This window comes from Thunnus albacares, chromosome 17 (genome assembly GCF_914725855.1).
Source record: "Thunnus albacares chromosome 17, fThuAlb1.1, whole genome shotgun sequence".
NCBI classification, from domain to species: Eukaryota; Metazoa; Chordata; class Actinopteri; order Scombriformes; family Scombridae; genus Thunnus; species Thunnus albacares.
This window is the reverse complement of record NC_058122.1, coordinates 11,352,761-11,371,740: the sequence shown is the minus strand read 5'-3', so window position 1 is coordinate 11,371,740 and position 18,980 is coordinate 11,352,761. Positions and strand designations below refer to the sequence as shown.

The following is an 18,980-nucleotide window of genomic DNA, read 5'->3' as shown; positions in this document are numbered from 1 at the left end:
TTTTCTGTAAGTTAGTTTCACGTTGATTTTTTACTTGTTTGTTTTTATTTGTATTTTGAGCTTTTTCCTCTATGAGCAACATGCACATTTTTTACATATTGTACATATTTGTGCCCTGAAGGCATAGTGATGAAATCTCTCATTTTTAAACTTTTTGGCATATTTTCTGCTTTTTGTCTATTTTGTGTTCTCATTTTTCTAATAGTGTGCCTATATTTCTTATAATTCCTCCAAGAAAGAATAAAGTTTCAGCCCGTCCATCTATCAGTGTGTGTTGTTATATAATTTGGCCAGAGGGACATAAATTACAATGTGTGATATTCCATAGTGAGGATGTTGTCACTTTATTACCCTAAAAAGCGTTTGATTTGTATCGCTCTATGAGCATGGTGTACAATTTGCCATTAAACAGCATTTATGCCAGTAATGTGCTGAATTAAATACACAGACTGTTATTAATAACTGTTATTATGAAGGTGGTTTGAGTAGATGTCAGAGTTCTGGATGCCATAAATAATATCTTGTTTGTCTCTCAGTTTCATTAGTTCAACAATCACTTAAATTACGGGCTCATCTGATAAATCATTCTTCATATGAGATTAAAAACTAATGATCCATGTTCACAAATGAGGCATTGTTAGAGTCATAACAAGAGATTGATTCCTGGCTACCTAGCTGCTTTTTCAACTGATAATCAGCATCAGTCTTTTGGAGCCAGTCAATGTAGCGTCCCCCTGGCCATTCAGAGAAATGAGTGACACCACAATAAAAATAGAGCCTGCTGTGAAGCTTCTCTATAAAACCTCAGGGAGGATTTGACTTTTCAGCTGAGACCCGATAAGAGAGAGACAGACACAGGAGCTCTCAACACTCTCCGACTTGGAAATCTTAAAGCTACTGGAGCATCAGCACTTATAAGTACAGTGTGTTTCGAGGAGTTCAGCTGTCCTTTCAGTTAACGGGAAACAATCCAAATAATGAGTTGAGTTTTTTCCACAGTAAAGGACAGAGAATGACTCCTTAATGTGTCTGCAGTGTGACTCATACATGTGAGTGGGAGAAAAGGAGCGCTGCATTAAAGGTGTGGAGCAGTGAATCATGAATGTCCACTAACTTCACCCAAAACATTAATACAACCACAGTTTTAACAAAAAAACATCATGATAGAGATGTTACGCCTATATAACAGCATAAGAAATGAAATATAGGATCAACATGTGTGCTGAGTGAACTGTAGCCCGTCTAATTTACTGTTTTCTAGTGCTACCTACTAGAGAGAATGAACAGGGTAGCTGCTGCCACACAGTGGCTTATTAACCTCAGCACATCCTGACTCCTACCCCTGTCCTCCAAAACACACACAAAGACAGACAGACGAGACTGACTTCAATAAAACACCACATACATTACAAAATATACTTTTTATATATATATGTATATATAATATGATAACAAAGCACTTTTTCGTGGCACTTTGTGATCACCGTGACGCCTCAGAAGAGGAACAAATGTGACATTGAGCAAGTTTCGACAAGCAAACATTCATAATGAACATTGTACAAAGAAACAAAGTTACACGATGCGGCGTATGAACAAATACAGCTTCTGTACAGTCTAGACAACAACATCCATCATCAAAGGAGACACAACAATGTTCAGTGAGTGCTGTGGTTTGCTGCATCTCGGTGTGTGAACGACACATGGTAAAAAGGCAGACTGCATGCTGAGGAATCTCTAACCAAGACATAACGAAAATAATCTCTTTGAGTGTATCCTGGTGCAACAGTGGGATGATGCTCCAGCACGTTTACATGTACAGTACTTTGAATGACGTTTCACTGGCCCTGAATTGAAGGTACAAACAGACACACAGCGGGCGAGTGCCCTCAAAACGTTGGCTTTATTCTATCTAACAGCAGTACAGATGTGAACAGACGGGATCATTTTAGCTACAATCTGACTGTGAGACTGAAGTCCACTTATCTCAAACACACTAAATAAAGATGAAGACTGTAAGGCCAAAAGGGATTCAGTTCACAGCCTGGTTAAACTGGGATGAAAAACAAACTAAGAGCTGCATGGCAAAAATGCTATATCCACATCAACAGTCATATTGATTGTTCATATATAAAACTGTCGTTTATCAAGTATAGAATGATGCTGTTTGTTTTTTTTTCTTTTTGATGGATATAGCATTTCAGATTGTAACTCCTGACTTTGTCGTTTGATACAACTGTCACCACAAAGACCACAAACATCTCTACGCATGACATAAAAGAGATTTAAATTCACATTTCAGATAAGGGATGGCGTCCAATCCAGGTTCATTTTCATTCAGCTAAAAGCTCAGTGGAGAAGAGGAGGATGTCCACTTCTCAGGTTTGGCGCTGGGATTGGCTTTTGTAAGAGAGCAGACTATTTTTTTTTTTTTTACCTCGTTCTCACTCCCTTTCTCCCTCCTTCCTTCTCTCACTCTTTCTCTTTCTGTTTGTGTGTCTCTCTCTGCCTGGTGATCAGGATCAGCTACATGAGGCCGCAGCAGCCGGACTTGTGCTTCTGAGACTCGATGTAGTCATGTATCTGGAACTTGGGCTCATTCGGCTGCTGCGTTGCTCTGTGCTTCAGCTCCCTGATAGAGAGAGAGAGACAGACAGAGACACACACACACAGGGAGTTAGATACAGAAGAGGTGGATGTGTGGGATGGAGCACAGACAGGGTGAGAAAATCAGGAAAATGATAAAGGATGAGAAATAAAAAGAGCAAGTGCAAGCAAGTGAGGGAGAGAATCAGCCCTCTTCATCAAAATGCCTCTAGCATGAGTCATTTAATCTAACTTGCACTTAAAATACCCGTCACATGAAGATAGCAAATCACCTACATTATTTTCTCCCATAGCTCCGGGAACATGACGCGCAAACAGTCATCAGTCATTTTAGACAAAATAACTGTTCATATTTCCTGCCATTCATCAAGAAAGGTGAGTACACAAGGAAGTCACTCAAAAAGACAGAAATTACACAGTTAATGTTTGAGATCCAGGGAGAGCCTTGACGTGGTTTCAAAACACGCACAATCCCATTATAGCAAGTCAAGAGGAACAAACAACAAATTAGCTAAAAACCATTAGAGTGTATTAGTTGCAGGAATCAAAGGGAGGCTTGTGAACATCAATGCCAAGTCAGAGAAAAGTCAAAAATATACAACCCAAAAGAGAACCAGAGTAAACTCCAGAGAGGCTAACGATGTCAGCTGTATGCATGAAGCAGATCAAAATACAAACCCTTTATGTGGAACCTCAGTGTTCATTACTCTAGAAGCATGACCCAACAAATCTGAGGGTGAATATATTTTCAGTTTGTTTTGGCTTTTATATTACAGGCAGAGAAAGAAGTACAATTTGTGAGAAAATTAATTTCTCACTGCAGAGGACTCTTGAAAGGAAAATGTAGCTTTCGAAGCGTAAAAAAAATGTTTTGGGGATCAGTTGTAAATGACTCATGAAATGAAAAAATTACCAACAATTTTTCTGTATTATCCTCAAGCATATTTGTTTTGTTTCGCTCTCTAAATTTACTCTAGTTGTTTTCTCTCAGTTAGAATGTGTACACTGCCAAGTGTCCACCTGTTGCCTCTTTCTAGCTACTTGTATCCAAATTAACATAAAAACATGAACAAAACTGTTACGGGGTATGTAAGTGATTAACCAATAATGTCTCTAAAAATAAAACTTCACACCTGTCCCTCAGGGTTTCCTCTCTTGTGGTGCATTTTAATTAATTAACTACATTTATAAAAGAATACTTAATGCAATATGTTTGTAATAGATGGAAAACTAGAAACACATTTGTATCCATTCATTCAGTCAGTTATAGGAATGTATCCGTAATCAGAATACAACATTAAATACACCATTATACACTATATGGTCAAAAGTATGTGGACACTTGGATGCCTCAATCATATGTGATTGTTAAACATGTAATTCTAAAACAATGGACATTAACCTGGCTGCAACCACAAGAGCATCAGTGGAGTCGGGCAGTGATATTGGGCAACGAGGCCTGCCTCGCAAGTGGTGTTCAAGTTCATCTCAAAAGATGTTGGATGGGGTTAAGGTCAGGGATCTGTGCAGGCCAGTCAAGTTGTTTTTCACACCAAACTCAGAAAAACATTTATTTATGGAGCTGACTTTGTGCACCGTCATGTTGAAACAGGAAAGGGCATCATTAAGTCTGTTGCCACAAGGTTGGAAGCACACGATTGTCTAAAATATATTTCTTTGGAGTGGCATTAAGATTTCTCTTAAATGCAACTACGGACCTTACCAAACCATGAAAAACATCTGCAGACCAAAAGCAGACTTTTGTGCACACATTTCGTGCCTCTTGTAGAGCCTTGTTCAATAGCTTGAAATCTCCAAACGTCAAACTGCAACATTCAATTTAACTGCCTGTGGTAATTACCTTATTTTCTTTTTTTTATGGACAATGACAAAAATTGAAAAAACAGAAATGTTCAGCATATTCGCAAAATTTGCATCTGAGCTCTTAAACCTGCTGCATTAACAGATCTTTTGGCCACTAGAGGGCAGCACAATGGATATGCAGCAATATTAGTATTCATTTGAAGTCATGTTTCTGTTCAAGGAAGTAAGTCAAATATTCACTCTCCTTTTAGCTCTGTGTTGGTCTCCATCAGCTCCTGAGGGAAATATCTGGCCCTTTAGCTGCTAAATGCTCCATTATGTTCACCAGCTAGTCACTAACTTTGTCTGAGAGTGAACCAAAACAGTAAAAGTTGTAAACCCTCTGCAGAGATGTGGGGAACTGCAATACTAGTGACAACACATAGTCATTTTATTTCTTTTTAATGTAAAAATATTGATTAGAGCAGCTTTAAGACTTACCTTGCAATAGCGAGAAAGGCCAGTTCCACATTGACTCCTGTCTTCGCACTGGTTTCCATAAATGGCACTCCATACTCCTAAGAGGGAAAAAACATTAGAAGAAGAAGTGGAGCGGCTGTCATTGAGAATATAACCATAGGGAGCTGTCATACATTACCTTCGCCAGCTTTTCTCCATCCTCCGTCTTCACGACCCTCTCTGCAGCCATGTCTGACTGTGAGACAGCAGCGGGGAAAAGAAAACAACTCATCACAGTGGAGGTGAAAGGTCACAGCTTCACTACGCCATTAGCTACGGTGATGCACCATCATGTCAGCCTGTGCATCCTCTTATCTGGCAGCCCTGCCGCCAGCTGCTGAGCCAGAGCTCCTTCAGACTGATGAGATGTCAGAAACTGCACCTCCAGCAGAAGAGCAGCGCTCCCACAGACTGGTGCCGTCAGTCCTGCTGCTCTCACAGCAAATGATCTGAGTTGCTGCTGTGTGACATCTATGACCCCCCGAGAAGGGTGAGTCCTCTCTAAGCCACCAGAGGGAGCTTTTAGACATATTAGCAATGACTGCTGCTGGTAGCAATGAGACATGAAAAATTCTCTTTTCATCACCAGCAGCATTGTGGAGAAAATGGTTTCATGCAAGAGAAGCTTAAAGAAAGGGATTATTAATTGATGTGGCACTGTTTTGAATGTACCCTACCCGTTCGTAATAATCATATAACACTGGGTGATGGGAGATTAATGTGCTAATGTGTACTCTCACAAGCAACGATTCTATAAATGGTACAACTTTATTTTCACTGCAGGGAAATTCTTTTCACAGACGGGTGTGTGCATTAAAAACATAAATCAATGAAGACACACAAACACAATTAAGACTGAGCTTCACTTGTATTAAAATGAGCGTGTGAGTGCTTTGCATTCATGCATATGCTGCACAGTGGAGGCATTTTCTAGCTTTTAAGCATTCTCATGTCTGTCTGAGTGTGATAAGAGTGTGTTAAAATTGTGCTAAGGGACGAGTTATCCTCCTGATCTTTTTATGTAACGCAAAAAAGGAAGCTTTGCTCACCTTGTTGCCGAGCAACATGATGACCACATCCTTCTGGGCATACTCGTGTATTTCAGTCAGCCAAGCCTTTAAAAGTATAAAAGACAGACAGATACAGGAGGGGAGAAGAAAGAGAGATTGGTCCATAAACAAAATAAATATCACAGCTTAAAGACTGCATTTTCCCTCCCTTCCTGAGCTGTGTATTCTTACCATCCACCAATCAATCATGGTGGGACTGAGTCATTCTTATCCTTGAACACTTTTATTGCTTTTCATTACTGAAACTGGGAGCTGTGTAACCGAGCAAACGATAACATTGTGTCATTTCAAAAGAGGGCATGTGAGAAAATGTTGGAAGCCCTCATAGTATTTTGCTAGTAAATAGACAGTGTGAAGCGTTCAGCTTGACAGGTTTTAGGTGCAGGAAGTGAAAATGAAGAGAAAGAAGAGAGAGAGTGAAAGAGGGAGGAGGGGGAAAGTAATTTGAGACAGCCTTACCCTGATATTGTCAAATGACAGCTTGCTGGTGATATCATAAAGCAGAAGTAATGCTGTAAAAGGAAACAGAGGAACAGTTCAGTTGCACCTTTATTGTTATCTGCACACTTACGTAACACATCGACACCTACACAGGCTCTCTACATTTCTGAGCCAGGTTGTTTCCTTACCTACTCTACCCCTTCCTACACATGCACACACAGACAGTTTGAGGAAGTGAAATATAAAAAGCAAAGGTTACCCTGGGCATCTCTGTAGTAGGCATGCGTTACGCTGCGGAATCTCTCTTGGCCGGCTGTATCCCAGATCTGTGTGACAAACCACATAATTACACAGCGGATTAAGTGGCAAAACTGAACATCTTGAACAATCATCACACCATATCCTGCACAGCCAACGACCAAAGCAGAAACATACCATTATACTGGCATGCAAACAAAAATGCAGTAGTTCAAGTTCAAGTTTATTGCCATTCAAACCATACATTCACATAGCAGAATGAAAAGATGTACTAGTTCTATACTAGTGTACTAGTTCAAGACATATTTAGTCAAAATGTAGTTAAAACCAGAACTTGATCGGCTAACATTTGTCTAAATATATCATTTATTATGCCATATAACTAAATAAAAACAGCTAAAAACCTGACAGTCAAAGTTAAATTTAGTTATAATTTGCCATAGCTAGCCACATGGCTAAAGCTAAATTTACTTTTTTACGCCTTGCAGTTTCCTGTAATTGAAATGCCAATTTTGATTAACTAACATCTTAGTTATTTAGTTTGTTATCAAACATAAATAAGGCAGTAGCTAAATCAGAGAGAACAGAGAATAAAAACAACAACAACAAAAACTAGCCTAGAAAAAACAGAAGGGACTGGAACACACTGATAAATTTGCAGCCTTTAATAGTGCACACAAACTAACGTTTCGACACTACTGTGTCTTCATCAGAGTTCTGACTCTATCAGTGTGCTCCACTCCCTTCTGTTTTTTGAAGTCTGCTGTCCTCAAACTGAGAGGCACCTGGTTCAGCTGCTTTTTGCTGGAAGATGCATGGAGAACACTGTTTTCATAACTAGCCTAGATTAGTAGAAAGGCAGTAATCGCCATCTCAGCATTTGACTCTAGTGAAATTCATGATTTGGTGTGATTAAGCCACTTATTAATCACGTGTTTAAATGAATTAAATTGCAAATTATATTGATTTTAAGATAATTATTGACATTTGGTATATGGTAAACGTGTTGGATTTTCCTCGTAGTTTTTTGAAAAGGCAGTTATTTTTTGTTGCAAAACAATCAGTCTAAAAAGACATAAAATGAAAGTATTACATCCTCTGTTACACAATTTCCAGTAAGCCTGAAAACTTGAAACCCTTTTTTTCTCAACTTCATCTTTTCTGTAATTACTGTTCTCTGCCTTCACAGGACAGTCACGGTGCGAGAGTGTATTTTGGAATTAATCACAGGATTTTATCATGTGCTAGGCCCGTGCAGGAGAAGAGAAGCTGAGGATTTACTAGAGCTATAGGCTACAGCAGGAATCTAATTTTGGCACCTCCCACTCAGTGTTGAATGAACAGGTTTTGATGATATATGGGTATGTGCTTTATTAACAGCATGCTGCTGGCACATAACCCAGAGTCCCTTACTACTGCAATCCAATCAAGCCTTTGATTGGATTAGCAACACAAACAATGACATTTCAATGAATGTAAAGCATATTTGGTTCAACTATAATTTGTAAATTAGTTTTCTATGATTCTACATAATCTGTCAGATGAATTCAGGTAGATATATCAGCCCTGCCTCACAACAAAAATAACAGTATAGCTGGCAAAAACGACCTATAGTTACATTTACACCATTTAGCGGCTAGTAAGGTAAATGGTAGGTTGGATCAGCCAGAGGGACGAACTATCACAAGTGCGGCTAGGGTTAAGTTAAGGGTCAGGTTAAGGTCAGGGTTGGGCCGAGGTTATAGGCTTAGAGTTAGAGTTGAGGTTAAGGTTAAGGCTAGGATAAGGTTTATGGGTTAGAGTTAGGGTTACGTGCACAAGGAAGAAACACAACGGACACAAATCTCACAAAAGTTTTGCAAATCGTTCCTCTGGCTGATCCAATCTAGTACCAACCCTGTAGTAATTATGAACCAGGGAAGTGACGCAGTTCACATGACGTCAATATAAGGTGCAAATTTTCATAATTGGAAGTGGCAGCTTGGGTGGATGGCTAGATAGATAGATAGATGGCAAAAAGTGGACTTAGCTGTTGTGTAAGATTAATTTGTAATCACTTTCTTACACAGGTCTGGAGTAAAGGTAGCTGCTCTCACCTGGAGTTTGACTTTCAGGTTGTCAACATCCACCACTTTATTCTGTGGAAAAGAGAAGAGTCGTCACAGACTGAAAATGCACCATATGCTTTAGAGACTGGAGTGCTGAGGAAACTGCACAGAGCTGAATGACAAACATCGCAGCAGACTAAAAAAGCTCAGAGACTCAGCATGTGACAAAAGAAACAAGACAACTAAAAGTGGCTCTGAATGCTGGCAGAGAAAGTAATTTGCAACACCCACACAACAACAAGGTCCTGGGATTAGACTTAATTACACAACAGTGAGAAAGACGACTGGCAGCATAACAACTGACTCCCCCGTTAATTTCCTGCAGCCTGGTAGGGGTGCCCTCTGATTTCCTGTAGAGCAAAGATTGGCCTGAAATAGTTTAAGGCACCCTACCTAAAAAAGACTTAATATTGTCACTGATGAATACATTGCAAGGGGAAAACTGGCAAAAAAGAAAATCCTGAGAGGTTTAATATCTGAGCCAACATGCATGCTCGGACATGCAACGACAAAAGCACAGGTTCTCCCACGCTCTGCTGGCGGTATTTTGGGAGTCTGTTGAGTTAGCATGACCAGCTAGAGCAATAAATCAGACCACAACAGTATTTCAACCTTTCACAGCAAAAAACACAAAAGAGAAAGAGACGCCGACTTCAAGGAAGTGAGACAAGCAAATGCTGTGCAGCACTTCCTCAATCACTTCAAAACGCCATATCAGTGACAGATCATCACAAACAGACCCTGCCTTTCCTGTGAACTCAGAAAATGCAACCAAAACCACAGAAGAAATGCAGAAAGGGTTTCACAATAAAATGGAGAAACCTCTGAGATGTGTGCAAAGACGTCACTGGCAGGCCAGAGCTGCCACCTGCTGAATCCTCTGCTTTGGCAGAATGGACATGGTTCAACCCCTGCAATGCATTAGTTGCCATGGGTTTCCATTTTCGCCCCAATTATGACGTGAGAGGAGCCTGCATGCTGAGTAACTGCTACAAGGAAGCATGCCGAAAATAGACCGGCCATGTTACAGGCTGCCACAACAGCCTGCCTGCTTATCCATGCACAAAGGACAACCTCAGCATATTGACTCAACTGTTTGGCTCAGCTTACTCTATTTGTAAGCAGCTTTTGCCCCATTTCATTAAAACAAGCAAGAAGACAAAAGCGGTAGCAAGTGATCCACATACAAGGAAACTAATTTCACCAACAGCCCTTCTTCTGAATGAATAGTATGATACTGAATCTATCATGTTTTCCCAATGGATGTAGATGTAACCTTGTTTCACTCCTTCCTTATTGATGCATTTTTATGAATGGATGGATGGTGGCCACAGAACCTGTTGCTTTTCCTTGAGTAAAATAAAATGTTCATGCTTCTGAATAGACAGCATTCATATACTGTGGCTCTATCTGTCAGACACCCATTATGCTCCCTAATGTCTACACCGCCATCCACAGAAGACAATACATCACTCTGGCTAATGCAACACAATTTCCTCCTCAAACCACCCTTACTTGACTGGCCATTAGCGTGAGTGCTTTGTCTTGATTGGAGGGAAACGGGAAGCTTGCTGGGATTCAGACCTCTCACTCCAAACAGCCTATTTTCATGTTCGTTGCACTTGAGGAAAACATACAGTAGACATCTGCTCCAAATTCAGCAACAGTCATTGTGTGTGTGTGTGTGTGTGTGTGTGTGTGTGTGCACGCGCATGTGCGCATAAGGTGTATGTGACTAGGTAGGAGCCCGTCTGTCTGCGCTGTGACTCCTCCAGGACCGAGTTGAGCTGCAGCCAATCTTTCCAGGAGACAGGGACGTGGGCAGGCATCTGCCAAGACATTTATGAAGCCGTCCGCAGCCTCTAGCAGCACAAGTGGTCTGTGAACTTGAGTGATTGGCGAGAGGATTTGTACATTTGGTGCTATCATAACAGCATGATGAAGTGTTCAGCGTGGAAATAAGGTGATAATTGGGCCGATGTCACTGTAACAAGTGGATCCCTTGTTGCTTTACTAATATCATTATGTTGCTTTTCAAACGTAAAAAGATTTTCCTCATTAGAGTAACAAGAGTATAACACAAGGGACAAACCATTGACAGAATAATTGACAATATAAAGACTGATTCTGTGAGGCTGTATCTCTCTCACCCTAAAGTCTATTCCAACGGTGGCTATAAAGTTGCCTCCCAGAAAGGCCCCATCTTTAAAGCGCACCAAGAGGCACGTCTTCCCCACGGCCGAGTCTCCCAGCAGCATCACCTAAAGAGCAAAACCCACCACCAGAGAGAGGGACAACAGGTTACAGCTGGCTTAAATACGTGACTGACAACCTAAACAGAATGGTTGGATAAGACTTACTGAAGAGGAAATTAAAGCTGAGGGACTTGCCGCATTAAATTATTTTGCAACTGTGTAAAAACATTTCACAACTGGGATCACAAGGTTTGAACGGAAGATGCTGTTGCTCAACATCTTATCTCATTCAGCCTTAAGTTTAAGTGTCAGCTTGTTCAAATATTAAAATGATTACGGCTACAGTGTATTACAGCTACTGTTTTGATCCACTGTTGACTGAGCTGCCACCAACATGTGTCACTGTGCCAATACTTAAGAGGGGATTCAAGATGGTTGCAACCAACTCTGTAATTTCACTCTCATCATTTTTTTTTCTGAGTGCATCCTTCTTCAAAACCAATCAATATAATTACAATAACAGGATGGGGTAATTATAGCATGTGATGTAAAAAACCTTGTTATTCAAACAGCCCCATTGATTTCACAGTGCTGCCTGCACATGCAGTATAAATGCATACAGTTAAAGTTAAATTTACTTTTCCTTTTGTCTGTGGGTCTTTATTACAGATATGCCTTGTCTGGCTTTTATAAAGCTTTTATAAATATTAAAAGGGAGGCTTTGTAAGGAGCAACAAGTACACCCTCAGCAAATATTTGCATATAAGTAAGGGCGGACAAAGCAACCTCTAGAGATTTACAGCCTCTGAGAGACTTCTTAGTAATACAAATGAAAGCCTCCAGGTCGATGACTTAGTGTCTGCACTGTCATCAATGTGAACATGGCCTGTTTAACTGTACATTAAGAGGATGCATAAAGCCATTGTGATAGTTAATGGTTCACACTTAGATTATCTGCACATTCCCCAGATGCGAAGAGTCAACATTTCATGTTGTTGTTGCAGGTACACCCAGTTGTTTCTGTGTCAACCGTACAGTCAATTTTAGACACCTGTTCCGCCAGCAGCACCACAAAGAAAAGCAACCAAAAAAAATCAACACACATGACGGAAATACACACCTTAAAGGCAATATCATAATACTCGTTAATAGAAGCGCATCTCTCCAACACATATTTTGACGTGCCGTTTTTAGTCTGCTTGTCCGTCAACGATGTCTTCCTTGTGGACATCGCAATGCCAAGGGGAAAAAAAGAGTATAGAGAGCCAAACCACAGTTATCTCCGAGATGTGTCCAAGAGAGAGAAAGACGCGCGCTCGGTGTCTGTGAGATCTCAGTCCGAGTCTCCTCCAGCTTCCAGCCCCTCTGCGCGCATACTGCGTGTGGCCACGAAATAATCACCAGGCGCTTCCCAAGACAAGAGAGAAAATCACACCTTAATATCACCTGTCAAGAAAAAAAAAAAAAAAAAAAAAAAAAAGACGGAGGCGACGGTGGAAACTTGGAGAGAGAAAAAAGAATCAGCGGAGCCTCGACATCCACCAGTCAAGAAAGCAGTAATGACAAACAGGCGGAAACATTTCTCTGGTTTTGCAGAGCGGAGCGGAGCATCCTGGCGTGGGCAGATGATTAACTGAGTAGCTATGCGTCGGCAGCTCTGACACTGTATTTTTCTTATGAGTGAAACATCTTGTCTTTTTCAGGCTGACACCGTCCCCGTAAACAGCTGCAGGGGTCAACCGCGCCGATGGCTGACTCATCCGCCACAGGTGGTGGTCGATTATTGACAGGTTCGGTGAAGAAAAAGCAAAGAGTCTCAAACTACGACCTATCGGTTTAACATTAACATTCTGAAAAAATCCAGATGCATAATAAGAATTCTCTGCTAAAGATAATTAAACTCTGCCTTAAAGTTAAAAAAAGGTGCGTAAAAGGGTTTGGACACCTGTGCGCAAACTTTGTTCAGAAACCTTAAAAATGTTTCCTTCAAGAATATTTCCTGACAAATCCATCTTATATGATCATAAAGTAGTTCCCATCTTTTGATATTTTTGTAGCTTTTTTTATCAACCCATTTTTTTCCTTTAATTATCCCTCAGCATAGCAGGCGAATTAACAACTATCCCAGACTACTTCTTGTCAAGAATAGATGATATTCATTTAATTAGCATGTCATACGTGTCTAAACTGGTTTCACTGAGTCTCAATTTTCCAATCAAGCCTGCAAGTAAATCTGCAGTGTTTGTCTCCCCCCAGTGTTCAAATCAAGACAAAGAGTGTCTCTCCGCTCTTCTCTGTGCCGACAGGCCTAAATGACACATGGGCCAGAGATCATTTATGTTATATAATGTAATCTCTTGTTCAAACATATGAACTCATCGCTTCATGTCAGCTGCAGGCAGCATCTCGCCCTTCGGCCCTGACTGAGGCAAACATTAACATAATCATAAAACATTCATTTGCATCATGGAGCTGACTGAACGGTTGACTGATCTGAATCTGAGCAGATATGAGTTGTAAGACGCAGTGAACTAGGTGAGCTCAGTTAATCATTTCGGATTAAAGCATCAATCACAAAGGCATAACAAACTGACTGAGATACACTGAATGTTTTCTGCATCTGCCTGTTTTTCTCTGCACTCACTGCTTTATAATTTATGGCTTGTTTCTAATGAAGCAGCGGGAGGAGTGCAACCCAATGGCTCAGAATGAGCGGAGCTGCAAACAGCTTTAAATGTAAAAAGTGAAAATTTATGCCAGCAGAATGAGCCACAACTACAAATGAATCAGCAGAGACAACCACTGGATGCATTATCACTGTGCACTATATTTTAATCATCTATTCCAACACTCAATCCAAATTGAACCTGAAGACAACAACACAAAAAATGATCAAAATGTATTTAAAGGTGCCGTCTCACCCTTGACTTTAAATCTAGTGGAAATATGCAGGAGAATAACTTTTTTTTCCCCCTGTGGTGCATTTATCTGCAGGGGTACCAGAAAACTTATGCTAATGTGAAATGGCAAAGCCAATTTTATACTTTCTCACAGATTTCTGCCTCCTCTGTGCTGCTCTAATGGCAATGACACAAAGCCAAACTTATCACTGTCACAGCAGAAAAATATGATAGCAGGCGAATCATACACTAAATGAGCCGTACATCTTCCCTATTTGTCTCCTTTTGCCTCAACTTGCCACACGGAGTAAAAAAAAAAAGAAGAAGAACCCGTATGTCACAAAGCATAAAATCACTCTTGTTTAAAACAGCTTTGTTACAAACATCCGGCAGCAAACAGCCTGCCGCCATGACATTCATTAGTAGAGCTCCCTTCACAGTAATTTAATCATAGCAGTGGCATCATTAACCATAATAATGTACCCTCTATCAAGCAACCCCCACAGAGTGTTAAGGATCGTAATGAATGCAGTGAGAAGATGCAACATCCCACACTGGAGAATGCCACTGATTCATGCTGCACTTCACTGACACACCGAGGGAGTCAAACTCTCTGTGGCACAGAAGCTGAGATTTGCTTCGCTGTTATGTCACGACTTCAGCACATCGCAGTGACATGTCCTTCTCGTCACTCGGGGGTGAAGCATATTGGGGGTGATGGGGAGGGAGCGGACTCACTGTGAAGCCGATGCCGACGGTGGCGGAGAAAGACCCCGAGATGAACTTGCCCTGGTCGAACTGAACCAGCAGAGAGGTCTTGCCCACTCCGCTGTCTCCCACTAGGATGGTCTGCAGAGACAAGAGAAGAGAGAGAGAGAGAGAGAGAGAGATGCGACATCATGAGTCCAGGCTTCACTGCTGCCTCCTCACTGATCGCCTGAGGCCAGGACACTGTGTGGGTACACGGTGTAGGTTACTGTACATGCTCATCTGTTGCTGTGCAGAGCTTTGGCCTCTGTAATGAAATGTGATGGCTGGAGGTCGACTTAATGCCTTCAAAATGAGTGAAGGATAATATGCAGTGGTGAACGTGGTGGGGAGTGTGTGTGTGTGTGTGTGTGTGTGTGTGTGTGTGTGTGTGTGTGTGTGTGTGTGGGCCTGTATCAGAGATGTTCTATCTTTGTTCAAGGGGGTTTTTACCGCAACTCTTCTTCCTGTAAACTCATCTGAAAATCTGTCTTTGCTACACATATCACATATCCAAATCACACACACAAACCAAACCTCTCTCTCACTCTCTCTCTCTCTGTCACACACACACACACACACACACACACACACACACAAATAAAAGCAAACAGTCAAGGCTGCTGTGATAACCATCGCTTTTCATGGCTAAGGGTCATGCGTCACCCCGGCAGGGATCTACTGATGTGACACCACATCTCTGGACGCAGGCATCAATCGGCCTTGTCGCCATGGTCTCTCTGGAGCTCCTCGGCAGCAGACGCTTGCCTCTTTTGTTGACATTTATCACCCTCCTCCTCCTCCTCTTCCTCTACCTCCTCCTCCTCCTCCTCCTCCTCCTCCTCCTCCTCCTCCAGCCCCGCTGCCTGCCTCTTATCTGCAGTCTCAAAGAGCCCACATATGGCGCAGCATTACAGCGTGCAGCGCTCTGCAAACTCGTAATACGCTCACTTTAATCACTGACATCCGCGAGTTCTGCACATCATCCGCCTTTGCTCTCCCATTAAAAACATAACTTCGTGGCAGTTTCAGCAGATATACATGATGAAAATCAGACACTATCTGGCTCTTTAAAGTGGATGTGTGCTGAGTTCTCTTTGAAGCTCTTCTAAAATGCTGAGAAAAGCAACAATCTTAGTAGAGCTAAAACAGGGGAAAAAAGCTTCAGAAATCCAACAAATAGACTTTTTCGGACAATACAAATAATCTTTATATAGGATGCTTGTGTTTAAAAGTCTTGAATAACTGGCTTCTCCACAGTAGGAGAAGATACCAGCAGAAATTGGCCCTCAGGTAAAAGTTATGCATCCCAGAGGCTGCACTGTGCTGAGTGTTTAGCTGGCCAGTGTGAAATCAACATATTACTATTTCATGCCTCTTTCATTAAATTTTGATGTTGGCATGTAAACGTTCTCAGGACAAACACAGCTGGAGGAAAAAGCCACAGCAGGGGGTGAAGTTTATCTCCAGGAAGCACATGGGAGCTGGTGGTGCGTTTGGAGTATGGAAGTGGGGTGGTGGGGGTGGGATGATTACTGTGGCAGAGCTAGAGATGCTGAATATGTTTCCATGGTGACGTGAGATTTCTCAGAGCACGCCACATGCCATCGACCCTGAGTTGTTTCGGTTCATCCTGAGTGAGCCCTAGAGATGTCTCATAATTAGATAGTTAGCATGAAGCTGCTGAGTGGAAACCTGAGACTCTTATGTACATTAGTGGCCAATAAATCCAGTGAGAGGTTATTTAACTCACTCAGTAGGAAGAATTCATCCCCAGAGATACACTAAAGGGCAAGTAGATAACTCATCACACAGCATTCCTTACTTAAATAACAAGTATTTACCAGTATTAAACACTTTCTGGCACTTTTTCTACTCTATGATTGCATGAGATGTGTTTCTTGCTAAATGTATATTTCATTTGCAGATGCAGGTGACTATCATTATGTTTCTTTTACACTAGTTCCATCCACAACAGACGCCCACAGATATGAGCAGCGCTGCATAGATTCTCTCAGAGAGAACAGGAAGTGTCTTTGCTCTCATCTCTACCAGCCAATTTACAATATAATTATGCATAATTAAGACAGAATTTAGAAAATCACATCATTCTGTATGTACAAAGTTCCCTCTTGTATAAAATTGAGGAGTTTTGGACGACAGGTTTTTGCATATTATAGTGTATTCTTGAAGAAATGTTTTTTTATTTTATTTTCTGAGTTCTGATTGAGACAGCATCTTGTCACACATTTTATACCTAAAAGTTTATTGAATATTTAAAGAATTGATGGCCAAGTGTCCCATTACAGTCTGCAAAAAACCGAGCCATGTTTACGTTTGTGTTTGTATGATTTGTGTCTGGTGCATGCAAATCTTGTCAGGCTCTAAGCAGGCAAAACAACAAAATCATAATCAATTATTACTGAGCAAGCCAGAGCTCTAGAGTCTCATGAAATACAAAACACAAAACAATATTCAATAATGTTAAGATGCACTACTGTAATAAGAGGAACAACAGAAAAAAAAAAAAAACTGATCCTGCTCTTGTTCGGTGTGTCAGACAACAAAACAATAAATGTCCTGAATAAAAGTGTTTAAGAATGTGTTTTATGTGTAATTTTAACTTACTACATTAATAAGTCATTTTAACCTACTTTGTTTGCAGCTAAATGAGGTAATGTACAGATAACAGCAGTGAGGCTCGTCCAGGTGAGGATTTGAATGTGGAAAATACAGAAGTGACTGCGATTTTCTACAGAAATACATGGAAACATCTACTGATGATCCAACATCACTCAAAATTACACAAAGTTGTCAAGATTTATCTGTAAAGACAATATAGTAACTAATGGACTATTGTGCCATTTTATACAAAAAGAAGGAAAACATATTTGGAAACAGCTTATTAATAACACCTTTACAATCTAATACAATACAAAACAACAGCCCTTCATTCAATCCCATCTTTGTGAAGCTATTGTTACAGTTATGAAGTTATAGTGGATTGCATCATATTGTCGCTGATAAACTGATAAATCTGTGTAGAATGATCTGTTATCTGTTGAGCCTCAAATGTGAGTTTATTGCTCAGAGATGATCAATGTTTTACTGTGTCTGCTATGAATAGTACTTAGTGTTCCTGCCATAATAAGCAGTATGATTACTTTATAATAAAGTTCAAAGACTGGTGGGCTGATTTATTAAAACCAGCTGTAACACAGAAACGTCTAGCAGTGTGACTGTATCAGTTTTTTAGTTGAACTTTTGGAGAATTTAATTAGAAAAAGAAGATAAACACAGAATACAGAAAGTAAATAGAAAATATAGTTTGAAAAACTGCTTGAAAGTCTGTTCATTTTAGAAATTCTCATCAAAAGCCAAAGTGATCACCTTGTGCTCCAGGTCTTCATTATAAGGGAAGGTGTTGGGTGTGTGTCCGTCCTCTGCAGATGACCCGTACGCGCTGTCCGAGGAGACCATCTTCATCTCCTCTTGTCTCTGTGTCTCACACGGATCATCCATCCCGTTTTCTGCCGTCTTCACTTTAACTGTGTTTTCTGGCCAAAAACTCCTTCAGGTGAACTAAGCGTTTAAAACTTCATCTCTTCCAGTTTTGTCCCGGTGCTCTCGTCTCTCCTGCCTGTCGGTCATCACCTCCGCCCCCTCAGGTTTTTTTTTTTTTTTTTTTTTAAATATCCTGAGCAAAGACGTAAAATTACCTCGAGTCGTGTGGATGAGCACGCACATTTCTGACTAAATATTTATATGAAAGCGTCCCGGTTGGAGACGAACATGGACATGGTGTAACGTACAGTATTTATGAAGAAAAACCATGTCGAGCATTTCTACCAGGAAGTGACAAGGCAAGTCTTCAGCACCCTGGAGAGCGCCTGTCTTCACAAACATGTCCATCTAGCAACTGCTTCTACTGGAAGCAGTGGTGGAAAAACAAGTCAGATCCTTTACCTAACTAAAAATACTATTACAGCAATGTAAAAATACTCCTACCTACTTAAGTAAAAGTACATAAGTATTAGCAACAAATGTAGTTAAAGTATTGCAGTAAAAATAGTGGTTTGGTCCCTCTGACTGATATATTATTATATATGACATATTAGATTATTAATACTGAAGCATCAGTTTGTAAGCAGCATGTTACTGCTGTAGCTGCTGGAGGTAAAGCTAGTTTCAACTACTTTATGTACAGTTAGCTAGTTTAGTCCAGTGGTTCCCAACCTGGGGTTCGGACCCCTCCAAAGGGTCACCAGATAAATCTGAGGGGTTGTGAGATGATTAATGGGAGATGAAAGAAGAAAAAACAAAGTTCTGATACAC

At 40.7% G+C, this 18,980-nt stretch overlaps 1 protein-coding gene across 3 annotated transcripts; it reads right to left on the bottom strand.

Moving 5' to 3' along the window:
- Positions 1-1,402: 1,402 nt before the first annotated feature.
- On the bottom strand, positions 1,403-18,261 carry LOC122967563 (ras-related protein Rab-37-like). 3 transcript variants are annotated; one of them, XM_044332270.1, is made up of 9 exons: positions 18,036-18,261; positions 14,637-14,747; positions 8,792-8,833; positions 6,697-6,763; positions 6,456-6,508; positions 5,976-6,041; positions 5,066-5,122; positions 4,909-4,985; positions 1,403-2,629 (listed from the first exon to the last, which is right to left on the bottom strand). In XM_044332270.1, exons 1-9 carry the CDS (start codon positions 18,165-18,167, stop codon positions 2,524-2,526), a joined length of 711 nt encoding a protein of 236 aa, XP_044188205.1. In that variant the 5' UTR covers positions 18,168-18,261; the 3' UTR covers positions 1,403-2,523. The 3 variants fall into 3 exon arrangements, with proteins under 3 accessions (XP_044188205.1, XP_044188203.1, XP_044188204.1); XM_044332268.1 differs by lacking the exons at positions 14,637-14,747; positions 18,036-18,261 and adding exons at positions 10,954-11,064; positions 12,119-12,681; XM_044332269.1 differs by lacking the exons at positions 14,637-14,747; positions 18,036-18,261 and adding an exon at positions 12,119-12,685.
- Positions 18,262-18,980: the final 719 nt, after the last annotated feature.